Source organism: Hydractinia symbiolongicarpus, chromosome 8 (genome assembly GCF_029227915.1).
Source record: "Hydractinia symbiolongicarpus strain clone_291-10 chromosome 8, HSymV2.1, whole genome shotgun sequence".
Taxonomy (NCBI): domain Eukaryota; kingdom Metazoa; phylum Cnidaria; class Hydrozoa; order Anthoathecata; family Hydractiniidae; genus Hydractinia; species Hydractinia symbiolongicarpus.
The window spans coordinates 10,792,542-10,814,392 of NC_079882.1; the positions used below are offsets into that span (position 1 = coordinate 10,792,542).

Sequence of the window (21,851 nt, forward strand, 5' to 3'; positions counted from 1 at the left end):
GCGATGGCGACTTTGACATTAGGCAACAAACCCTGGGAACAAGGATGTGAAGTAGATTGACTCCTAATGTTGTGATAGTAATGGTAGAAAAAAAAAATTCTATGGAGGCTTATTTTTGGGATTACAAACTTTAACATCGATAAGGAAAAACTTCTGAGGCTTAGATCAAAGAAGCGTTTAAGAGGGCGTTTACCTCAACACCGGCATTTATTAACGCTGTTGGGACATTTAGGTGTGCGGACGACATGGTGGTCGTTCCTTTAATTTTTAAGAACAATTTAAAGATGTTTTAGTCTTTAAAAATGAAAAAAATCAAAGACGTTCGAGACTTTGCTTTGCAATGAGACTTTCAAGTTTTATCAAGCTTTAGTTAAAAGTTAAATTAAAAAAAAAAACATCTAAGAAATAAATCTTATTTTTTTTCAAAACTTGCATTTACATTTTAAAAACAAAAAACTTTCTTCGTCTCCTTCTTCAGTTACTGAATATTAAATTCCCTCCATCTGTGAAGTTTGCTGTTTTCGTGGAAGATTCACTGTGTAAACAGATGTTATTACTCGGATCTTGAGCCTCCATGAAAGTATAGGAACTACACTTGTCGCTGTCCACGCAGTCCAACATGCAATCGTACATTGACAACGAAAGCATTGTCTTTGCAGCTAAAATCACAGAAGAGAAAGTAGTAAGTGGCATATTTATTTTGTAGTTTTTACCCTATTTCACTATTATAATAACACATATCACTTGTTCAGTCCTGTGTTGTTCTTAGCGTCGTAATTTTTTTTTTAAAAAATGAAGTTTTTAACCTTCTTGAATACTTCTTGAAGTTAAGAAAAAAATAAAAGGATTTTGAAAGTTAAAAAGTATTTATTAGTAAAGCAAAGTTAAGTTAATACGCTTATTTAGAAATGGTGTAACATGAGGTCCTTTTTGTTATTTATATAGTCTGAAGATGTACTTATTGTACGAAAAGCTTTACTAAGAATTTTTAACTTTTAAACTCGTTTTATTTTTTCTTAATTAATAATCTATGTCTGTTATTTTTATTTCTTGAAGTGATTCTTAAAGAAATGTTGAAAAAAAATTTACTTAAAACTGTTAAAAGATGCGATGACATCAACACTAATCGGGCTGAAGAAAGACTTGATAAATTTATTTTTTAGGGCTTTCATGGTGCCTTTCATGATTTTTAGTTCTCAAAATAAATTGTCAATTTTTTTGGCTTTTTTTAAGTAGTTCTAAAGAATTGAATCACCAACCGTTTTTTCTTATCTAAAGTTTATGTTCAACTGTCTTGGTATTTTTTACTCCAATGTGTTCAAAAAAATTCGCGCTAAGTGTTGTGGCAATCCTATGTGTCTTTCGTCACATTCAGGGGGGGGGGGGGGGGGTGGAATTTCATCCATTCGGGCTTTCGACATACGGAGTCCCCAATGAGGCAGGTCTGAATAAAATTAAAAACATACTCGAATAAACGAAGAAAAGGCTAAATATCTAATAAAAGAACCAATGTATAATATATTTTCAAAATATGCATTTTGTTTAAACTGCAGTAATTTTCTTTCGAGCCTTAAAATTTCGGAAGTTGAGTCTTTATGTTTCTTAAAAAAAGAATTCCTACAAAAAAATTGTGCTTACATGGTAGTGTCTTGTCGGCATGAGGTGTGTATGAAGCAACCCTCAAGATACTGTCACCACCGTCTTCAGCTGTTTTGAAGTTTTTAATTTTATAAACGGTCACACCTCCATCGGCTGTCTGTGGATGAAGGAAAACTGCGCACAAACAACATAAGAAATATTTCATCATTTTGAAGTACAAAATCATCCACGCAAAGTTCGAATTTAAATAAGTTTTTTCATCAGTTGAAAAAAATGATGTGTGAAAGTCTATTGTTTTTAAAAAAGGTTATTCAAAATTCTAACCAATTAAATTCTTAGCTCTCTGCTATTTCAGAAATTATAAATATTGCAAATTTTAATGAGAATGTGTAAAAAGTCAAAACAGGTAGCGAAATTGAACTTCACTGTTCAATTTGCAAATTTAATAAGACACCTGCTGATTAAATTTTCGTTCCTAGGCAACAGTAACTATAGAAATTATTAATATTTACTGTTTATGTAAATTTCAGAATCAGATTTGCTGACTCCACTAAAGCATGACAAACCTTTAATAAACTTAAGAACTACAAAAGTTCTTCCACTTTATAATTTGTGAGGCTTTACAACATACGTAACATGCATGCCTGGGGGAAGTTTCTATAGCAACGGCCTCGCTAAATTCGGTCTTATAAATCCGGATTTTCTGAGGATTGTTATTATTAACCTTTTGCAATGTTTCAAACGAAAAAATTAGGCTGGCACTAAATTCATTCCCGAACCCCTTAAGCTCTTTGAGATAAGCCTAAAAAGTACTTTTTCAGGATTTAATCTTAAAGAGTAATCCTGAAAAACGGCTTTAATGTTACTTCAACATGAAAAAGACAACTGAATGTGGGGCAAATTCTATGAATGCAGGTGTATTTCTCGCTAGGCGCTTGCCTACTCAAATCCACTGAGTTGCTGACACATACGGGGGGATGTGCGGGCGAAATATTCATATTACTATTCACTAAAGTCAAATCTTTGGAATAGAATAAACGGTATTGGCTGTGCAATCACAAGCCGAAACCATAATATACAATATATGTATAGAAGAATATGCTCGAATAGTTTAAGCTTGAAAATTGATAAAATTTAAGAATATTTCAGCCAATTTTTATCATTCTTATAAAAAAACGTGTATTAAAAAAGGTGATTACGTAGAGACCATTTAACAACCTTGTTCCTAGGGTGTTATGGCACCTGACCAAGCGACTAGATTCCCTGGGAACGAGCTTGACGATTTATCAAACTAATTTTATAATAGTGATCGGTAAAAATGCGTGTTCTCAGAAAAGAAATGATGCTATAACAAAATTGCTGACGTCAGTAAATTTTTATCCCCACTAATCAATTTCTTTTACGCTACGCTCATAAACATACCTTAACCATATTCACTCGCCACTCTATACCTTGGGCTAAATCGGGTTAAGCCATTTAAAGGTTATTTGACTTCGTCGAAATACCTTAATTCATGAAACTTTTGCGTACATCTAATTTGCACGAAGAATTCGTTGTTCAAAAATACTAATTTTTCACGCATTAAATTTTGTGTGCGCGAAATTGGAAAAAAATAGCAAGATAAGTTTCATAAAGCAATGGATTTATGAAAAATAAAGGTTATTATTTCGAAATACGATAGCTATAATATATAATATTAATATTTTGGCTTCCCGTAAGAGGGGCGCGAAAATTCAATCGCGATAAAAAGATGCGCGATTAATTAAACTTGCGCGAAAACTTCATAAATCAAGGTATAATATTAGACATTGAAATAAAATGTGAAAAAGATCGACACATTTTTAATCCATTATTGTTGCAGACTGTTGACAGTTTATTCAAATTAAGCACTTCCATTTCTCGTACAACATAAAACTTTTGCCATTTTATGTAAAAATACATTGGATAACAATTTTTGCTACAAAGAAGGGCTTTATTAGCTCTGCTCTGCTCCAGAATAAATGTTGACGTCATATCCATTTTTTTATGTTTATAGTGGTATATGCTTAACGCAATTTGGTATGGGGGAAAGACGGGGGCATAAAGTGCCCGCGGCATTTTTAAAGTCTCTTAACTTTTTAAATACATGATGAAATTTCTTGAAATTTTGTGACTTTTCCTAACTTTTAATGGACTTTCGGAAAATAAAAAATATATATTTCTAAAAATTGTCCTGTTAAATGTCACTTTGTCCTTTCTTGACAAGTGGTCATATCAACTTTTGCTGTAGTGCTAAAAATAAATGTTTCTCAAACTAACCACATTTACATTCTTATATTACTTTTTTAATGACTAGTACTGTAAATAGTTTTAAAAAAGATAAAAAAACGAGAATTTCCAAGGAAGACATTTTCTTCGACCATTGTATCATTATGACGTCATTACTTCTTTTGATGACATGTCAACCTAAATATTTTGTTACTAATTAAGTCACAACATATTAAGGCTTCTTTGTGACAAGTTTTGTCACTTAAATCCAAGAAGAACAAAAGTTACACCCCGCGTGCACTTTATGCCCCCCCCCCCCCTCCCATACTGAAAAGGGTAAAAAAAGCCCATATCAAATGGGTTAAGTGTTGATAACATTCTACATTTTTTTCACTGTCTCAATTTTTTGTTAAAATTGATGCACTTTATTTCCTGAAACGGCAAAATATGGTGTTTGGCAATTTTGAAAATACTATTTCGGTTTGTCTGCCCAGTGTTTATATTATTCAAGGTTTACTATTTCTTAATAACTACTTCTTTAATTGCAACAAATCGAAACACTCAAAATTGACCAATTAGAAAATACGTTGTTATTATTTTACTGAGAATGTATTCGCCATAATCTTTCGTCCAACAGACTGCACCCAAAAACTGAATTTACGCTTGGGAATGAAAAAGATTGCATAGTCACCATCATAGTGAAAATGGTACTTCGTGCTAGTAGCCTTTCTTTTGATGGGAACGTTTGACTAATGTCCCGTCACTTTTGGAATTTTAGGCTATAATACGCGAATTATTTCCAAATTCCAAAAATTGCAATATTTTCGAATGCAATTTTAGAATTATTAAATATTTATTTATGAAGCAAAGTAAGCATTTTTAAATCGTTTCCAATTTATATTCCATTGCAATAATATCAAATTAGATCAACTCCAAACCAAAGGGTGGCCGCAATTTGCAAGAATGTTTGCATGGCAAAATCGTTTACATGATCTCCGCAAGAACAGTCAAAGAAATTTCCTTCACTATCTTTAAAGTTACATGTTTACAAAGAGATTGTCTTATTTCAATTAATAAACATTGTCTATTTATTACGTTCGCTTCAAACTTTTCGCCATCTTTTCATACTCTGGCGCTTTTTAATCAGATTGAATCAAATTCTTTCAACACTCAGAAAACTAGAAATATTCAAACAATCGAACGCGTCTAAAAACGAATTTAAACAATTCAACGCGTCTAAAAACGAATAAAAGCAATGATTTTCAACAGTAACTGAGTTTTTTCAATTGAAAGAAACACGCCTGAGCGGTTTTTCAATTCGGTGAGTATGCGTAATGTCAAGCTTGAATGAACACAACTGAAAACAGACCACTAAATAACTCTTGGGAGAGTTCTGTATACTTACACGAAAAGTCGCATAATTTTTTATTTGCCAAGGCAAAATAAATAAATAGACCTTTATTATAAGGGTGAGTTGATATTACATATTATACATTGTATATTATATTTTTCTGGAGATTTCTGAGAGTTTTCTGAGAGTTTGTTTCATGCGAACGCAGAATACCAAATTAAAGTTATATGCAAGGGCGTTGAGGCTCGAAGTTTTGAACATGATAAAGATTCTGTTATTTTTTATAAATTATTGTTCAAATGCAGACGATTGAGAGGTTGAAGTTTTGTTTCCGAACAAAAGATATTTCAAGACTGTCATTTTTTATCGTTTTTTAGGCCCACAGAATGAAGTTAGCCCTTGCGGCGGCATTGCTGCTTTTAGTTTCTACAGGTAAAAAAAAATTACTTTAAATTCAGTTACCAGAAAGTTCTTCGAGTGTATCTACATATGTCCAAAGTTGGCATTTTTGTTAATCTATATCTTACCATTAATCCATCTCCCTTCTTACTGACATTATAAATAACAATTAGTTTTACTTTTAATATTAAATATTTGAATTAAATATTAACTAACTACTTTTTAATTTTAATTTCTTTATACTTTAGTTTACAGCAAAACAACACCAGCACCTACGAAGAAAGGTACCACACGACCAACAACGAAACCAACAAAAGCACCAACATGTCCGAAACAAGGCAAGGATACCATTTTATATCTGAAATAATGTGAACAATGAGCACGTGACAACACCTAAACAGACAGTGAAATTGCACATGTCATTGTTTCAGCGTATATAACTTGAAAATGACATCACCGGTCAAAAAATACCACGATTTAAACTGCAGCATTTCTTTTAAAAGTTTGAATTGGATTTATAAAATATTTGTAGTTTTACCCTTTAATTTTGATTTTACGTTTAGGAAAAGACTTTTACGTTCAAATAAAAGTTCTTGGTCAAGGTGATTGGTCATACGAAATGAATCAAGTAGAATCGCAAGCTTTTCAAGACATCAGAGAAAAGTTATATGATTGCGTAAGTTCCAACAAAACTCTTTTGTGTACATAGACCTTTAGCTACTCTACTGTATGATTTTTAGTTGATATTAAAAATATTTAATAGTAGCTTCACATCAGCAATTAGATTTGTATTCTCTACAATAAGTTAATGGTGGAAGCAAACCTATTCAAACCTCCGTATATTTTTTAGGCATTGACAACTTATTCGGACTACGATTTTTATCAAGATATGATCTTGCTTAGCGTAGAGTAAGTATATTATTTATTTAATTACTCTCACATTTCCTTGTCATTTAATAAAGTTGTCTTCTCACATTGTTGTTTCATTTTGAGCATCGCATATCCATACGCTTTTTATAGGAAGCTACTAGATGATTTCAATTTCTTTCTTTCTAGTAACGCAACAGCAGGATTTATTGCCAGTTTTGCTATTCGGTTCACTAAAGAAGGCGATGGTCATTTAAATCGATTAACGCAAGCAATTCAGTCTGGTAAATTCTGCGATGTAGAGGTTGCACCAAAATTTGTACAATGCAGTAAGTACCACTGTTTTCGTGTACACTGCAACTGAATATAAAATCTGTTATGTGATTATAACTACTAACATGCTCTTCGCTTTCTTAGATGAACTCGATCAAACTATGTTGTATCCAATGGCAAATTGTCCATCTCCATGTGGTGGCGATCTTAACTGCTGGCCATCATGTGACGCTTCATGCTGTGCTGCTTCTCCAGAACAAACGGTATATTTACCAGTTGCACCACCACCGCCACCGCCGCCACCTCCGCCACCACCGCCACCACCTCCAATGACAACATGCGCTCCCGGATGCCCAGAAACATGTGCCCCATCTTGTTCACCCACTTGTTGTTTCGTTCAGAAAAGATGGTTAGATAAACAAAAACAACAAAAAGTTGCTCAAAATGCAGGAAAACCGTTCTTTGCTCCAGGAAAGTAAACGAGACTTCATAAACAAACGATAAACCTACCTATGCTTATATAGCATGAGAAAAGAATAAAATTACAAGTTTCAAAAGATCAAACTTGTTTTGGTGACATATATATTACATATGACATATCTTTTTGTAAGACATGCACACGACTATATCGAAAAATTGGGCTTACGAATGTTGTATATTATATTTTTTTACGAAAATAAAAGAAAGCTAGATCTTGCCAGCTTCCACTCAAGTCACTGCTTTTAAATTTAGATAAAAAAAATTGTCTTTGATAAGCTATTGACATCTCTAGACTAGCTTTCTTTACGTGTATACTTTTGTATATTGTAATTTCTACGATTAAAGCCAATTAGGTCTCCGAAATAATATATTGTTCTTACTATCAGTAATTCCATTTTCTTCCCAATCAATTTGTCCCAATATGTGATGCTCCTAAAGTATTTCCAGAATGCTGCATTATGTTAAATCTTTTATCAGCGTTGTCGTTGCTTCAACAAACCCCTTTTCGATGAAAAAAGTAGAACAACTACTGATATTCATTATACGTGAGTTTCATAATCTAAAATGCATCAAGAAAGCTTAATTTAACAGCCAAAACTTTATGCATCTTCATTCACTTCGAGCTTCCGTTAATCGCTTGATATTTTACAATTTATTTTCTTTTGTGTAACCAAACTCCGAAATTTCTTAACCAAAGCTAAATAACATTACAAGTGCTATACATTTTCATTTTTTGCATAGCTTACTAAATGTCATTCTACGTTCTTATTGATGAATATGTTTTGTTTATAAACCACGTTTCGTCCACCGCTAACACGCCACCATGTTTTAATATTTGTGCCTTAAATATCTGCGTCTCTATGGTCACACGCGTATAAGTTAAAAAACTGCCTTACATTTTATCTTCAATTTATGCGTTCGGCCACTCGAGTAAGAAATTGTAAACAACGAAATATTTGATTCGCAATATGACTGACTAACGACACCCATTGTAAGACTGTACACGTTATCCTACGTAATAAAATCCAGGACAATATATTGCAATTTGCATTTTTTTAAATAAATTAATCACGACTACATCGCTTCAAGATTCTAAAATAGTTTATATAGAAATTTTAGGATCAAGTGTGAATTTTCGTCAAGAAATATAACACAGCGTGTGGTAAAATTTGTAACTGACTCTCTTCCTTTTTTTTACACCAACATTGTTATTAAACACATCACAGCTACCCAAACGCTGTTATAAACATTCTAGCCAATGTAAAAACAACCTCAAATTTGATATCCATATATATCAGCTGTTTAAAATATTCAACCAGAGTGATAACAATTCCGGTTTAACTGTTTCAGTTCTTTTATTACATATTTATGTCTTTTTTGATATCTTTCCTCTTTGCCAAGTCACTTTCTTCTGTTATACTCCTGCTTTCTATGATTGATAAACCAAGGAACGCTTTCGAAATTTTATTACAACGTTTTTGTATCTGGCGACGCAGGATATATACAATAGGGTCGAGTATTGATCGCAGTAATAGCAACGTAAACATAAAAACAAAAGTTACGTCATAATATGGCCGCGTAACATCAGATGCAACAAACATATTTATCACTGTGGGTAAAGTACAGACCGGAAATGACAACACAACAACAAAAGCAGTCACCGTTGCTTTTCGTTCCCTTTTTACGATCTCGATTCTCAGTATATGTAAGTGAGGATCTACTGCAGGGTTTGGCTTTACAGATGTTTTTCTAACGACGTAAATAATATATGCATAAACAACAATAAGAAAAAAATCTGCGACAAACATTAATATGGACAAAGTCAGAAGAAACAACGACTGCTTGGCTGTGTTATTGTTTTCCACACTCTCAGCGGCAGGGATTAGGCCAGCAATCCAAAGAAGTACCAGCAAACATACAATTTTCTTCTTGTTGATGTGATTTCGATGATAGAAGGGAAATCGAACAGAGATCAGTCTTTCAAGTGTTAACAACAGAATATGTAGTAATGATGCAATCAAAGCAAATTTGACTTGGTAACTTGTTAAGTATATTATCCAATATGGCAGCTTTACATCCAAGATAAAAAACATGAAATGCAACAAGCTGGCAAAACCCACTAAAAAGTTAGCACAGCATAAACTTATCAAAATACTTTGTTCCGGTTTATAGACTCGTCCTGTATTCTTTATTTGCCTGACAATTAAAACTTTACCAGCTACAAAATTGAATAAAACCACGAAGAAGGATAAAACTAAAGCATAATTTGCCAGTCCTTTTAAAGCTGTCGAATTGTCATTGTACGACATATTTTTTGAACTGTTAAACGTTAAACACATCACTTGATGTCATGTTTTTTTAAATAGTTTGTTGTTATGAGACACGATTAGTTACTGCTCTAATCACATTAAACATCGCGATTAAACAAACAACGGTAATAATCCTAAAAACTCTTTTTACAAAGATTTGCAACCTCGTTTCAAAGGCTTTCTTTTCCCGCTTTTTGTCATAACAAATGAAAATCCTTTTTGCTACATTGTTTTGATTGGAATACACATTTTTTTCACAAATATGCGGATCTGCAGATGATCCTATGCACTCCAACTTCGCATCTAGGTTGCGAAAACATGTATCATGTTCGTAAAGAAGCAATGGGCATCATCGCCGTAGTACAATAGTTCTACTGCAAATAATTTTAGGTTAAGTCTTTCTATGGACAGCAAATTAAGTTCAAGAATAAATTAGAACCTCTATGTACTTTTATTTTAATTTTTATGGTACTAGCTTAAGCAATGATATTGTTTACCTAACAAGGCACGCTTGGTTTTTCTAAAAAAAACTTAGTTAAAGCATAGATTAAAGAGAATGGAAGGGTTAAAACGACGGGGGGTGGAATTGTATTTTGTCCGGCACGGTGTTCTACGGATCGCAGGGGTATTAGTCCCCACTTTCGCGATTTATCTTTACCATAATGGCCAATTTGTTTTGGTTAAAAAGAACAAAGTTCAGGTTTAAGCAGCTGATATTTTTTTCTACAAGACAATAACGTTTTTTCCTTTTTAACTAGTTGTCATATATTGGTGGTGAGAATAGAAGAAGAGTGTAAAATAGCTAGGCAGCTAGTATGCATTTTGGAACTGTAAACTGACAAAAACGGCAGAAAAAGGCTTGCTTGGTACGCTAAGACTAGAGGCTGCTAGCACGCTAGCTTCTTTCTTTTTCAATAGACAACGTTCTAAGGATAGAGGTTTATTTTTAATCATGTCATGTTATTTGAACAATGTGGTCTATTTTGCCTGTATGTGCTGTTTGATCCATCTGTCTAGCAGTCATTAAAACTGTTGTGTGTAAACACCTGTAAAGGGGGGAGGAGACTGTCAACATAAAAAGGTTTGTCACATACACATAGCAAATTTTTTCCACTAATGAGGTGTGGAGGATTAGGTTAAGTTTTTTGAAGATATTTATTCTGTGACAAATATCTCTCCTTCTAAAGTTTTTTCTTGATCTTTCTTTTATTTCTTATTTAGAAAGGTAGCTAGCTACGAGTAAAAGTATATAGCTAGCTTGCTACACATGTTGCCATAGCTTAGAACAGTGGCTTATTTGTTTTAACTCTCCATTTTGTGCAGGAGACCAGGGTTCAATTCTTCTCAAGACATATGAGGGGAGATGGCACACTGTGTGGGCCGTTGGATGTTGCAGGAAAATGTCTTAGTAAAGTGTGGACCCTAAGTGGATCTGTGTAGCTTAAAATGAACATTAAATACTCGAGAACTCCCTTATCTAAGCTATGGCCCTTACTGGGAATAATAAATACGGTTATGTTCCTTAATGTTTGTGAGACTAGACTTTAAATAAGTGAGTCTATATTTATATCTACAAACTCCAAGATATTGATAGATCACTGAAAAATAATAGTGTATTTTAGCCTTAGGGAGTAAAAATGTTTGTCACCCTTGGTGTTTCATGAACATTTTCCATGAATTTGGTGCAATACGGGCGACAGTAAAAACAGTAAGGAAAGAAATCTGCTAGGGCTGAGGGTGGATGTTAAAAGACAAAATACTCTAAGCATAATGAACCTCTTTTGTTGTTGCCCACTACTTAGGCTATGTAGCCTAATCAGGGGACTCATCAAGTTAGGCAATAGGCAGTAGTTTAATTAGAACACTTGACTTTCTACAAGTAGTTTTGTTTTTCAAGTAATGGAATTTGGCTTGTAAAGTTTTAAATTTGACACATCACCTTAATTAGCAACGCATCACCTAATTAACCTACTTCCTTGGTTTGCAATAACTTAATTGGATGCAAAGCTATCTGAGATTAAAAAACAATAACATTAACTATTTACTCATGGTGGCCTAACCTTGGAATTTTCTGTCAAGAGTATTCAGGGAATTGGTACCGTATTTTCCAGTATATAACCTGCGGGTTATAAATTGATTTTTACGACTTCTACTGTTGGTGCATGTTATTATGTGGTGCGGGTGTTGTGATAAGTTTTATATTTTCTGTCATTTATTGTGAAATTTAAAGTTTATACATTTAATGAAGAAAATAGTATCAACAGGATAAAATATATATATTAATATAACTGCATGCTCGATCCTATATCTACGTAATTCTGGAGATCATTTTTCTTTTGTGCTGAATGTAATTCTAATCTATTTATATCTCTGCAATCACATTGAGTACATTGAAATGATTTGCTTCTAGTAATTGAGCAATATAACAGGTATAATTTTAGGGTTAATTGACACGTATTTCACAACCTAGTGCCCATGACTTAATTATTAATTCCTGTTAAAAATATTAGAAAATGTTAAAATTAAAGTATAGGTAATAATTTTCTTTTTTATCTTCGCTACCTTTGAGCAAAAGGTTGCCACTGAAAATATCAAAAATAAATATAAAATACAATTGATAAGACACACGCAACTATCTCATCCTCATTGCTGCCATTCATTTTATCATGCACACTGTAATAGCCGAGATATAAATAGATAACACAATTCTATAAACAAAGAACATTCCTTATTTCGCTAAAAAATCTGAGCTGCGGGTTATACAAAGGTGCGGGTATATACCAGAAAATAAGGTAGCTTAATTAGGTTAAAAATCACAGAACGAGTCTACAACATATATATACAGGCCTATCAATAACAAACCTTTGGTGAAAGGCATCTGATCGCACGTGCATGCCTCCACATCCAAAGATTTAACCAGATGTACTGCACATGTAAATCTTTGTTTATGTCTGTGAAATCTTTTCCAAAATATTGGTAAGTAATAGTAAGACTCGAAATTACGGAAATCTTGTCTTAACAATTGCACAAGGACTGCTGGGAAATTAAAAAAACTCAAAACAGCCAACCAACCTGAATGTATGTTACACATTAAAATGAAGTAGGAGTATTGTAAGTGTTAATTTTTTAATTGCATGCTTTTTATAGATAAAAGAAATGTACATTTGTGGAGTTTTGTTCTTTATTCTCTTATTCACTGAACAAGGAATATGTAGAAATGCTGATTTTCACAACAACAAAGTTTTATCTACAATAACATTTGGGAGTTGCAAGTAAGTAAAATTATTCTACTTTTTCTTTATACAGTACTATTATTTCTCACATCACAGTTTGTAATGTTGTCATCCATTTTTAAGACATCTTGCTCTCCGCCTTTCCCTCTTTCCTTTTACCTTTTTACGAACCACCTACCCCCAGGCAGTTCCACCACTCACAGGCAAAAAGTCTCTCTTCTTTACAAATATTTCATTTAAGCACATACTTATTATATTGAAATATTGAAACTCAGTTCACACTTTCCCCTAGAGTTGGCTATGGGTTGGTCATTAATTTTTTATTCACTTCTAGCCATCATGATGATGTACAGCCATTATGGTCAAAAATTATCAACCAAAATCCTGATTTATGGATTTGGTTAGGAGATGGTATGTTCCTTTTACTTATATGTTGGTACTGTGCCCGTTACAATGATGACCCTAATATTGATGTTGCAACATCCCAGTTTTAATTCTTTCCTAAACTGCACATTCTATATCCCAAAAAGGTCAGGAATTTAAACTTTTGCACCTTCGCATGGATTTATATGGAAGTGTCAGTTGTTATCACACTTTCACAAAATTAAATTAAAACATAAATCGAAAAAACTTTACAAAATTTTAGCCAGTAGGGCAAAGTATTTTTTATATATTTTTCTATAATAAAAATAACGTATAATATTTTTAAAATATGGTATTTCGACTTTGCTTCTTTGTGGATAATAATTACAGTTTTTCCTGTTAATTTTTTGTAACAAAATCTATTTGCAAAAATAGTTTTCTGTGTAAAAATTATGGTGGATTGAAAATAATTTATTTTTGTGTTGTTCTTTGATCATGGTTTATATCCTCAATATCCTTATGTTCCGATGTCTCTATATTGAATTGTTTCACTCAAAAATATAATTAATTCCTAAGTTATTTATAAAAACTAGTCGTTAGCCCGTGGAAAAATCCACAGGTTCGCCCGTCGCAGCTAAGCTACCATTTTGCGTGACAGACAGACATATACTGGCATTATAATATAGGTAAGATGTGGCTGCACTGACCTTGTGCTTATTGGTTGATTTGAATGTGGTGTTTGTTTTAAGAAATTCCTGTGTGTTTAGTTTATTGGTTGAACTAACTGTAATTATTAGAGAAGCCTGATTTCAATATCCCTTAAGAAAACTTTACTATGTTCTGTCATGACCTTTTTTCTTGAAAATTTGTTTTTTATATACATGTTTTTTGTGTGGTACCTGCTGGCTTTGTGTAATCCGTGTGTGGTGCCCAACATAGGGTGCAAATACAAACATGCCATGTTGCGGCTTTTATCAACAGCCAGTTATGATTTTATGCTATATATTTTCTGTTAAGCTGTTTATGCCGATACAAGAATATTGCCCTTTATCTGGGTCCCTTCTTCACTTGAAAATATGAAAGACAAATATGATCAGCAGAAGGAGAATTATGGATACAAGGTAAATATGACCATTTTGCAGTTAAATAAATGTTAAAACAAGTGGAAACAATTTTCCCCAACAATTTTCAGTAATTTGAGAAGCTTCTGTTGCTCTCCCTAATAAAAAACAGATCACTAAAAAGATCAGAATTCAAGTTAATGGTATAAAATGCAAAAACATTACTTACGGTTAACTACTTCTCAGAGTCCTGTTTTTCTAAGCAATGAAAACACTTATTTTTTTGCAAAGCTTATTTAAAATAAATCGTTATTTGCTTGTTAATTTAATTTTTAAATTATGTGTGGTCTAGCACCTGATGCGTATTAAGAAGTTATGTTATGTTTGAGAAATGCCACTGTTTTAATAACCAGATAAGTGAGTGATATCTAAGATGTTAGCTCCAACAGTACTTTAATCATTTTTCCATTTTGTTTACTTGGTTGTAGTCCAATATTAATGTTACAGAAATGTGCCGATCGGTTATTATACAAGAACTCTTATCAGATCTTCACATTAATAGTTTTTGTATCCCACTCTGGGTGACTGCTTTATCTTTTTTCAAGTTTTCTGTACCTGATATGGTCTCATCAATCTCCAACTGAACTCCAAAAAAACTCTGTTTTGGTTTTTAGGAATTACTTGATCGTGGAACACCTGTGATTGGTGTGTGGGACGATCATGATTATGGGATTGATGGTGGGGGAAAGGTAAAAAACATAAAACATATATATTTGTAATTAGTTATTATTATTATGTTTTGGTATTTAATTTTTAAGATTACCTAACAAAGTTTAACTGTTGTATTTGCATCCAAAGTACATGCTAAACCAAATACCAAACAAACCTGTATGCCTAGTTTTTTTAGTATTTTTTTTTTTAGGAATTTAAGTATCGTTTTCAATCTCAAAAAATATTTCTTGACTTTGTTGACGAACCAATAGACAGTATACGACGGACAAGAAAAGGAATTTATGCTTCGTATTCTTATGGTACTGGTAATCAAATTGTGAAAGTAATTCTATTTTGTTGATTCTTTTGTATTTTTTTTTAGGATTTATGAACTTTTTTTGAGTCAATACAGGCACTGAGTATAAGGTTAAAAGTTGAAGGCTTTAGGCAAAGTAAAGGATTTGGGTTTTACCGTAATATCATCAAAACAGTATTATCCAATGTGCTCATAACTTATACATACATTCTTGTAATGATACTGATAAAGATTTTAAAATATAACTTATAATGGTTTCTTAAGAAACTACAAATACTTCATTTAAAGATAAGCCTATAAACATTGTAAATTTTTATGTTCCTGCATGTAAATGTTTTGTGTTTTATTTATTTGTATAGATTATTCTGCTAGATGTTCGTAGCCACATGGTAACAGGAAGTAGTTGTGATATTCTTGGTGATGAGCAATGGGAATGGCTGGAAAATCAATTAAACGATGACGCACCGGAATTAATATTCATAGGAACAGGAAAACAGGTATAAGGTAACTTTTTCACCTGTTCAAGGATAATAAAACATCTCTAATTAAACATACGTTTATATTTAGGTACTTTCGGATATTCCCTTTATCGATAAATGGATGAGCTGCGCTTCCAGTCTTGATCGACTGATATTTCTCGCCCAAAAGAGATCAAAGGTAGCTAGAAAGTATTAAGTTGTTTTTTAATTTAATCAATTTTAATACGTAATAGCAAATGCGATAGCTACATTTTAATCTACTTTGTTTCAATGGCCGAACTCCCGTGGAATTTTAAGGACGGGCAAACGTCTAGTCACTTGCATTACCGCTTGTTTATTATTCAAAAATGGTATAAAATCACGACATAGTGGTAAATATGCACGATGCAAATAGCGATGCAGAAAATGACAGGCGTGATTATGTGGATGTTAAAACAGGCTAATAGTTAGTTAATTATAATGCGTATGAATTTCACTTTTTTTAGGTATTATTTCTGAGTGGCGATGTGCATTTTTCTGAAGTGAATTGTTTAAACTCTTCAGGAACTGGTAGGTGATGTTCCCTTAGGTTTTTACGTACAAATATCGTCCTTCATAGAAACGCACACAAGTTTTCTTATAACAAAGGAAAAGTAGAATTAAAATTAGTAGGAATTTGATGGAAAGTAATTTTTGAATAGCCGCAGCAAAAATGCTTCCCAACAATTTTCATTCCCCATAATGTTAGCGTTTTTTTTTTCGTTTTTGTAGGCTATCCCCTGTATGAGATCACATCTAGTGGACTCACGCATTCTTGTTCTGCTTCGTTATTACCATCTGGTGTTTGTGATTGGACGTTAAAGTGAGCAATTCCCCCTTTTCTTATCCCTCATGTCACACCTATAAACAACATTTTAACCATTCTAAAAAATCCCTGTAACAGCCACACGAAATCAATAACATTCTTTATTACGTAATAGGTTACCCAATATATGAATTAACATCCAGTGGAATGACTCACACATGTTCTTTTCCTAAACCTCACTCGTTGTGTACGTGGAGTCTAAAGTAAGTGCGTGAAAATTAAACGTATCTTAAAAAGTGCAACGAAACGAATAGTTTGTAGTATAATCTTAAGTAATGTAAAATTTAACACCATCCTAATATTAAATCACTTACTTTTTCTCTACCGGTAAATATTTTGTGAACTGCTACTTTCATCACCAAAGCAAAAGATTGTCAATTAAAGTTTGATTTTTCAGAAATGTTGTGGCGTCAAGATATCGTGTGTCAAATGTAGTGACGGATAAAAATTTTGGTGTTATAAAAATTGACTGGGAAAGTAAGCCGGTATGCATTGACTTGGAAATGAAATTCATTTAACTAGATATTTATAGTGTAGTAAATAGGCAAAAAAACTGTTTGTGTTGATATGACAGCATAGTAAGGTAGGTGCCAATAGCAGAAGAATTCTCACATCTTTTATCTTGGGCATTTTTATGGAACGTTCTTTGCAATTCTATTCTAGTCTACAAAATACTTTTTAGGATTTCTGGTTGGATGCCTTAAACACTCACATTGCAATATTCTCAACAAACCGTTACTTACTCTACTGACGCTTTCATGAAGCGCTATTTGTTTATATAAAAATTCTGCAGCAATCATATATAGTTTCTGCAAAAAAAAAGGAATTTCGTTTCAAAATAATCACGGGTTTGTTTCTTAGATTAAAGTAACGTTTCACCTGGTCGGTGAGAATAGTATTTTATCATCGTTTTCGATTGTCACGGATGATTTAACATTAGTAAGTCGATGCTGCTATTTTATTGTTGTTGTTTTTGTTGTGTTGTTGTGTTGTTGTTATTGTTATAATTGTTGTTGTTGTTGTTGATCGTGTCTATTTTCTTTACTTTAGACTAGACACCCATCATCGTGTCCAGTTGCTATCGAACAACCGAACTGGTATTGGAAGCGATTATTTTGGTGTAGTGTCGTTTTAACGGTCGTTCTTCTGTGTTTGTTTGTCCTAAAGTAAGTTTTTTTTAACTGTTTAAAAAACGCACGTTTGCTTGTGGGTATATTTCATGCTTTCTTCTTTTAGAATACTTGACGTGATTGGACGGTGGATAGCATTAGAGTTGTTAAAAGATTTAGATATGAAAATAAAACGACGTATCAAAAAATTAAGACTTATGGTCGGAGCAGTATATAAGAAAAAAAACAAGGAAAAAACGAATTGATATTTTTTTTTGTTTGGCTCGCAAAGCGTAGCATTATTGTTTTCCATCAGGCGAAATATTTCTGGCGCACAGCTTTGAAGCATTTTGGAAATTCCATCAGTCAGTAAATTAAATTTTGTATTCTATTGCAATATTACGCCTTGTGCTGGACAAAACTTCTATTTTTGAGGGCAAGTTTCGTCCACGTTTTTTTATGAGAAACAAGAAACGTTTTTATCTGTATCTTACATAAAGATGCGAATTGACGCTGTAATGATTATTTAGTATGTAAAAGATATCCAGCTACATAAAGATGACTCAATTATTTTAGGATTTTCTGTATAAGATGTAACTATTTTAAGTGTATATTTTTTATAGACAAATTTGAATTTGTATTGAAGATCGTTTTATATTTTGAAAAGTCTAAATTTATTTGAATCATCCTAAGTGAGCTTTAAAAGGGATACGAAACGGCTGTTGGTATGCCACTTACACAAAAGTCGCGCTGATGGCGGTGGAAAAGTTGAGTAACTACCCAGCTATAAGTCAGATATGTTTTGATTCAGTTATACTCCATGACTCAAAGTACATTAGATTTCCTTGTTTTTGTTCGGAAAAAAAATCGCCTCAAGCGACTAAAGATCGAAGAGAAGTGATCTACTTTTAACTTTTAAATATAAACCCAGGGCTTCTGCAATTTCATAAACTTTTTATAGTGGGCTTTTACACGGAGAAGCTCAAACAAGCGAAACCATAACAGCTACTAAAACATAATATAATGTACTAAGCAAAGAGAAACTTGTATAAAAAAGAGAAAGAATACTTGAAGGTAAAAAATTATAATCGGCCATTTGATTTTTATATTTTTATATATAGGGGAGTCAGGAATTTTCGAAAAAAGTTCAATAACGATAATAATTTTTACTCCAAAGGAGAAAAAAAATTAATTCGAATAAATAAAATTTCAAGTAATTGCTTGTTTAAATAAGTCATAAATATTTACAAGAATCTGTTGAGAAAAAAAGAAAAATGAAAATGACTTCAAATAAGATTGGGAGGAGATTGCCCCTATTTGAGAGAAATATAGATTGACCTGCTAACAAATTGAGATTTTTATGAGCAACTTTTTAGCTTATTTTCAGTGGATGATGCAGACGGTTGAAAGTGTTGTCAACCTATTTAGAGCTATCATTTTTTAGCTTCCAACCGCCTGGCGAGCAAGGTAGAGCAAAGTTATACATATCTTAGTATTGTAAAAGTCATAGTCGGAGCGCCGGCAGCAAGAATGAATATTCTTTAAACATATCAAACTGCTAGTTACTGGCATACTAAAATATCACAGGTTGTGGTGTTCTTAGAGTTACATGAAATCACTTTGAAGTAGTCGTTGATTCAACTTTGTTGCTAGGGCATTTTGCTTTTTTAAATTAATTTAATTGCCCGCTCCGCGAACACCTGCTTAGGGGCTAAGGAATTTTGATACGAGGATGGTGTTGATATGGGATAAGATTTGAGTCGCGTTGCAGTGAATGAAAAAATCCACAAAGAAATAAATGTAAAAATATGTGTTCATTTAAACCCAGCTACTAAGCTTTTATAAATCGAGACTTAATATAACTAATTTTCATGATGCAGAGTTGTTTAAAATTTTTCTCTGGTAAAGAGAGAATAGCTTAGTTAGTTTTACAGCAAGCAAATACCCTTATTTAATAAAAAGAGGGTTTACAACATGCCATGGCACACCCCTTTTAATAAAAACAGTTTGATTCATTCGTTACTTAATCACATATTTAATTACAATCGGGAAAAAACTCGAGGTTTAAGTTAGCCCATGGATATACGAAAGTAGTAGCTATATAGTAGCATATAATTTAGTATATCAATGGTATATATCTAAGACGAAGAAAATTTTAGTCACTCTCCCTGACGAAAATATACTGAATTCTTTATAGGTTTGCCTTTTCATAGTTAATTAGCAAATATTTCTTGGGTTTAAGGCAATAAATAACAAATTAAAAAAAAAAAAAAAAAAAAAAAATATACTGCTATATGCCGTAATTGCCAATGGTTAATATAAAATCTGGTTAAGCAAATTAAGCAGGAACCAAATTTTAACAATCTAATAAAAGCCAGTGGTAATATTATTAGTGAAGCATTTGTTAGGCCTTGAAATCTTTTAGCAAGGGAAACTCTAGTCACCGATTTTTTCACGATCAGGTATTCGTTCTGATGGTTTACTTTATTGCAAAAGAATTATTAGTTTTAGATTATCTGTTCTTTTTTATCTCAAAGAACTGCTGTAAATTCTCGTTTTAACACAACCTCATCCCCAGGGCTTTTCTGCGGACAGATGGCACCATAATAATATCCATTTCCTTAGAATATCATAGGACTAGAGGAGACATTATGTTTTTTTTTTAATTTTAACGCTTGAGACAAAAACCTGGAATTTAAAACAAGCGCCTGGCCCAACCTCGTTCCCAGGACCTGTTTTCTCTTTTTATATCGGGAGTCAGAAAAAGCCCTGGGGACGAGGTTGCATAGTCTCCATTAAGCGCTTTTCCCAATTTTGCAACGTCAGATGACGAATACATAATTTGTGTCATGTCATGGAAACTTAATGACGCAAGCATCGTGTCTTAAAAACATTAGTAATGGCACACTTTGTAAATAAACCTGACATATTCCAAATCTGAACAATAAAAGATATTTGCGTGGGTGTAGTATGTTTGGCATGCTAATGTTATAAAAAGCTACCATTCACAATTGACATTCACTGATGTTGCATGATATTTACTAACTGTCATCAGCATGCATTGATGTTTTATTCCAGTCTTGATCCAAGACCTGTTAATTCTCGTCCCCTGGGTCGTTATTACGGAGTTGATTGTTTTTCTGCCGCTATTAAACTAATCAAAAGCAAACTGCCCAGGGAACGAGGTTTGTGGTGTTTTATTCATACCCTGTGTTGTGTCAACGCCGCTACGTCTCATGCTTATTCATTTTGATGACGAATTCACAACTTACAAATACCTTTCTAATCAACCCTCAGATCTACCTTTTCTTTTTTTGATATGCGTGCTATCGCGAAAGAAGGGTCTAGCCAGATATTAGAAAGCGAAAAAGGATCCCTGATAATGAGATTGCTCACTAATAACCTTTTAAACGCCAACTCTACAATTAGCCTGAGAACGAATTTAATTTTTTGGTATTAATAGAAGACCACGTTTTTTACATATCCTATGTTACTTTCTGTAACAAAAAGCAGGATATAATGTTGAGCCATGTTTGTTGTCACACACACCATAATAAATTATCAAACTGTACCAACGCATAAAAGCTTGTCCGGGGAATAAGAAATAAAAATGCTAGCAAACTCGTATATAAAATCACAGGATGTCTTTAAAATATCCGAGTAGACATTTTAACATCCGATTATATTTATAGCAACAGGAAATTGTTTAAATTTGAAGCGATACGAACGCTAATGGTCAACTAGAGTACCATGCTTTATTTTTCACATAATTTTCTCATAAGTGAGGAGCACACCACGTGGTATGTTTTTCCTTTCACGTGGTGTTAGGAAGAAGTTAAAACAGTTTTTGACCACTCTACCAAGTTGGCATTTCAGCACTAACAAAAAAATTTGCACACACTCTAAATTGCGAATTGAGTCAAATCCGAAAATCATGCTTTTTATCATCGACAAGCTAAAACGGCGAAGAAGTAACCAAGTAATAAGGGTTATTCTGTAGTGATAAAAATGCCATCCACTTAAGTAAACAAATCTGGGTGATAACACAGACATGAAATAACTTCTTACGCGAAGAACATCAACGATGATAATTCGACCTCAAAAATTCTTACTATTTTTAACGAGAACACAAACGTCATTCTCTTTTTATTGTCTGAAATAAGAACAATATCCAGACTGTAGATGTCTTGGCAGTGTTTACAAAAGCTCA

At 32.9% G+C, this 21,851-nt stretch overlaps 4 protein-coding genes across 5 annotated transcripts; 2 read left to right on the forward strand and 2 right to left on the reverse strand.

Annotated features, from left to right (window-relative positions):
- Window positions 1-397: 397 nt before the first annotated feature.
- Window positions 398-2,253, reverse strand: LOC130655087 (uncharacterized). The gene is made up of 2 exons (XM_057457790.1): window positions 1,639-2,253; window positions 398-659 (listed from the first exon to the last, which is right to left on the reverse strand). The coding sequence occupies exons 1-2, from the start codon at window positions 1,823-1,825 to the stop codon at window positions 475-477; spliced, it is 372 nt and encodes a 123-aa protein (XP_057313773.1). The 5' UTR covers window positions 1,826-2,253; the 3' UTR covers window positions 398-474.
- Window positions 2,254-5,180: 2,927 nt separating this feature from the next.
- LOC130655513 (uncharacterized) lies at window positions 5,181-7,601 on the forward strand. Its single transcript, XM_057458279.1, has 7 exons — window positions 5,181-5,315; window positions 5,575-5,629; window positions 5,845-5,934; window positions 6,160-6,272; window positions 6,447-6,505; window positions 6,653-6,792; window positions 6,881-7,601. Exons 2-7 carry the CDS (start codon window positions 5,584-5,586, stop codon window positions 7,213-7,215), a joined length of 783 nt encoding a protein of 260 aa, XP_057314262.1. The 5' UTR covers window positions 5,181-5,315; window positions 5,575-5,583; the 3' UTR covers window positions 7,216-7,601.
- A 973-nt stretch (window positions 7,602-8,574) lies between these two features.
- On the reverse strand, window positions 8,575-9,525 carry LOC130653712 (trace amine-associated receptor 7e-like). Its single transcript, XM_057456228.1, has one exon. It carries the CDS (start codon window positions 9,523-9,525, stop codon window positions 8,575-8,577), a length of 951 nt encoding a protein of 316 aa, XP_057312211.1.
- A 3,121-nt stretch (window positions 9,526-12,646) lies between these two features.
- On the forward strand, window positions 12,647-18,286 carry LOC130655131 (uncharacterized). 2 transcript variants are annotated; one of them, XM_057457831.1, is made up of 13 exons: window positions 12,647-12,797; window positions 13,093-13,169; window positions 14,139-14,242; window positions 14,857-14,931; window positions 15,105-15,236; window positions 15,569-15,706; window positions 15,777-15,866; window positions 16,174-16,237; window positions 16,439-16,529; window positions 16,930-17,017; window positions 17,394-17,471; window positions 17,583-17,698; window positions 17,769-18,286. In XM_057457831.1, exons 1-13 carry the CDS (start codon window positions 12,682-12,684, stop codon window positions 17,905-17,907), a joined length of 1,308 nt encoding a protein of 435 aa, XP_057313814.1. In that variant the 5' UTR covers window positions 12,647-12,681; the 3' UTR covers window positions 17,908-18,286. The 2 variants fall into 2 exon arrangements, with proteins under 2 accessions (XP_057313814.1, XP_057313815.1); XM_057457832.1 differs by lacking the exon at window positions 16,439-16,529 and adding an exon at window positions 16,648-16,735.
- Window positions 18,287-21,851: the final 3,565 nt, after the last annotated feature.

What these genes read in the sequence shown, in the direction of transcription:
- LOC130655087 (XM_057457790.1), bottom strand. Translation starts at nt 1,825, where the DNA reads ATGATTTTGTACTTCAAAATGATGAAATATTTCTTATGTTGTTTGTGC. An exon ending in TGCCGACAAGACACTACCAT is followed by an intron (nt 660 to 1,638) that starts GTAAGCACAATT and finishes CTGTGATTTTAG; the next exon opens with CTGCAAAGACAATGCTTTCG.
- LOC130655513 (XM_057458279.1), top strand. Translation starts at nt 5,584, where the DNA reads ATGAAGTTAGCCCTTGCGGCGGCATTGCTGCTTTTAGTTTCTACAG. An exon ending in GCTGCTTTTAGTTTCTACAG is followed by an intron (nt 5,630 to 5,844) that starts GTAAAAAAAAAT and finishes TTTATACTTTAG; the next exon opens with TTTACAGCAAAACAACACCA. An exon ending in GAGAAAAGTTATATGATTGC is followed by an intron (nt 6,273 to 6,446) that starts GTAAGTTCCAAC and finishes TATATTTTTTAG; the next exon opens with GCATTGACAACTTATTCGGA.
- LOC130653712 (XM_057456228.1), bottom strand. Translation starts at nt 9,525, where the DNA reads ATGTCGTACAATGACAATTCGACAGCTTTAAAAGGACTGGCAAATTAT.
- LOC130655131 (XM_057457831.1), top strand. Translation starts at nt 12,682, where the DNA reads ATGTACATTTGTGGAGTTTTGTTCTTTATTCTCTTATTCACTGAACAA. An exon ending in ATAACATTTGGGAGTTGCAA is followed by an intron (nt 12,798 to 13,092) that starts GTAAGTAAAATT and finishes ATTCACTTCTAG; the next exon opens with CCATCATGATGATGTACAGC. An exon ending in GTTTGTGATTGGACGTTAAA is followed by an intron (nt 16,530 to 16,929) that starts GTGAGCAATTCC and finishes TTGATTTTTCAG; the next exon opens with AAATGTTGTGGCGTCAAGAT.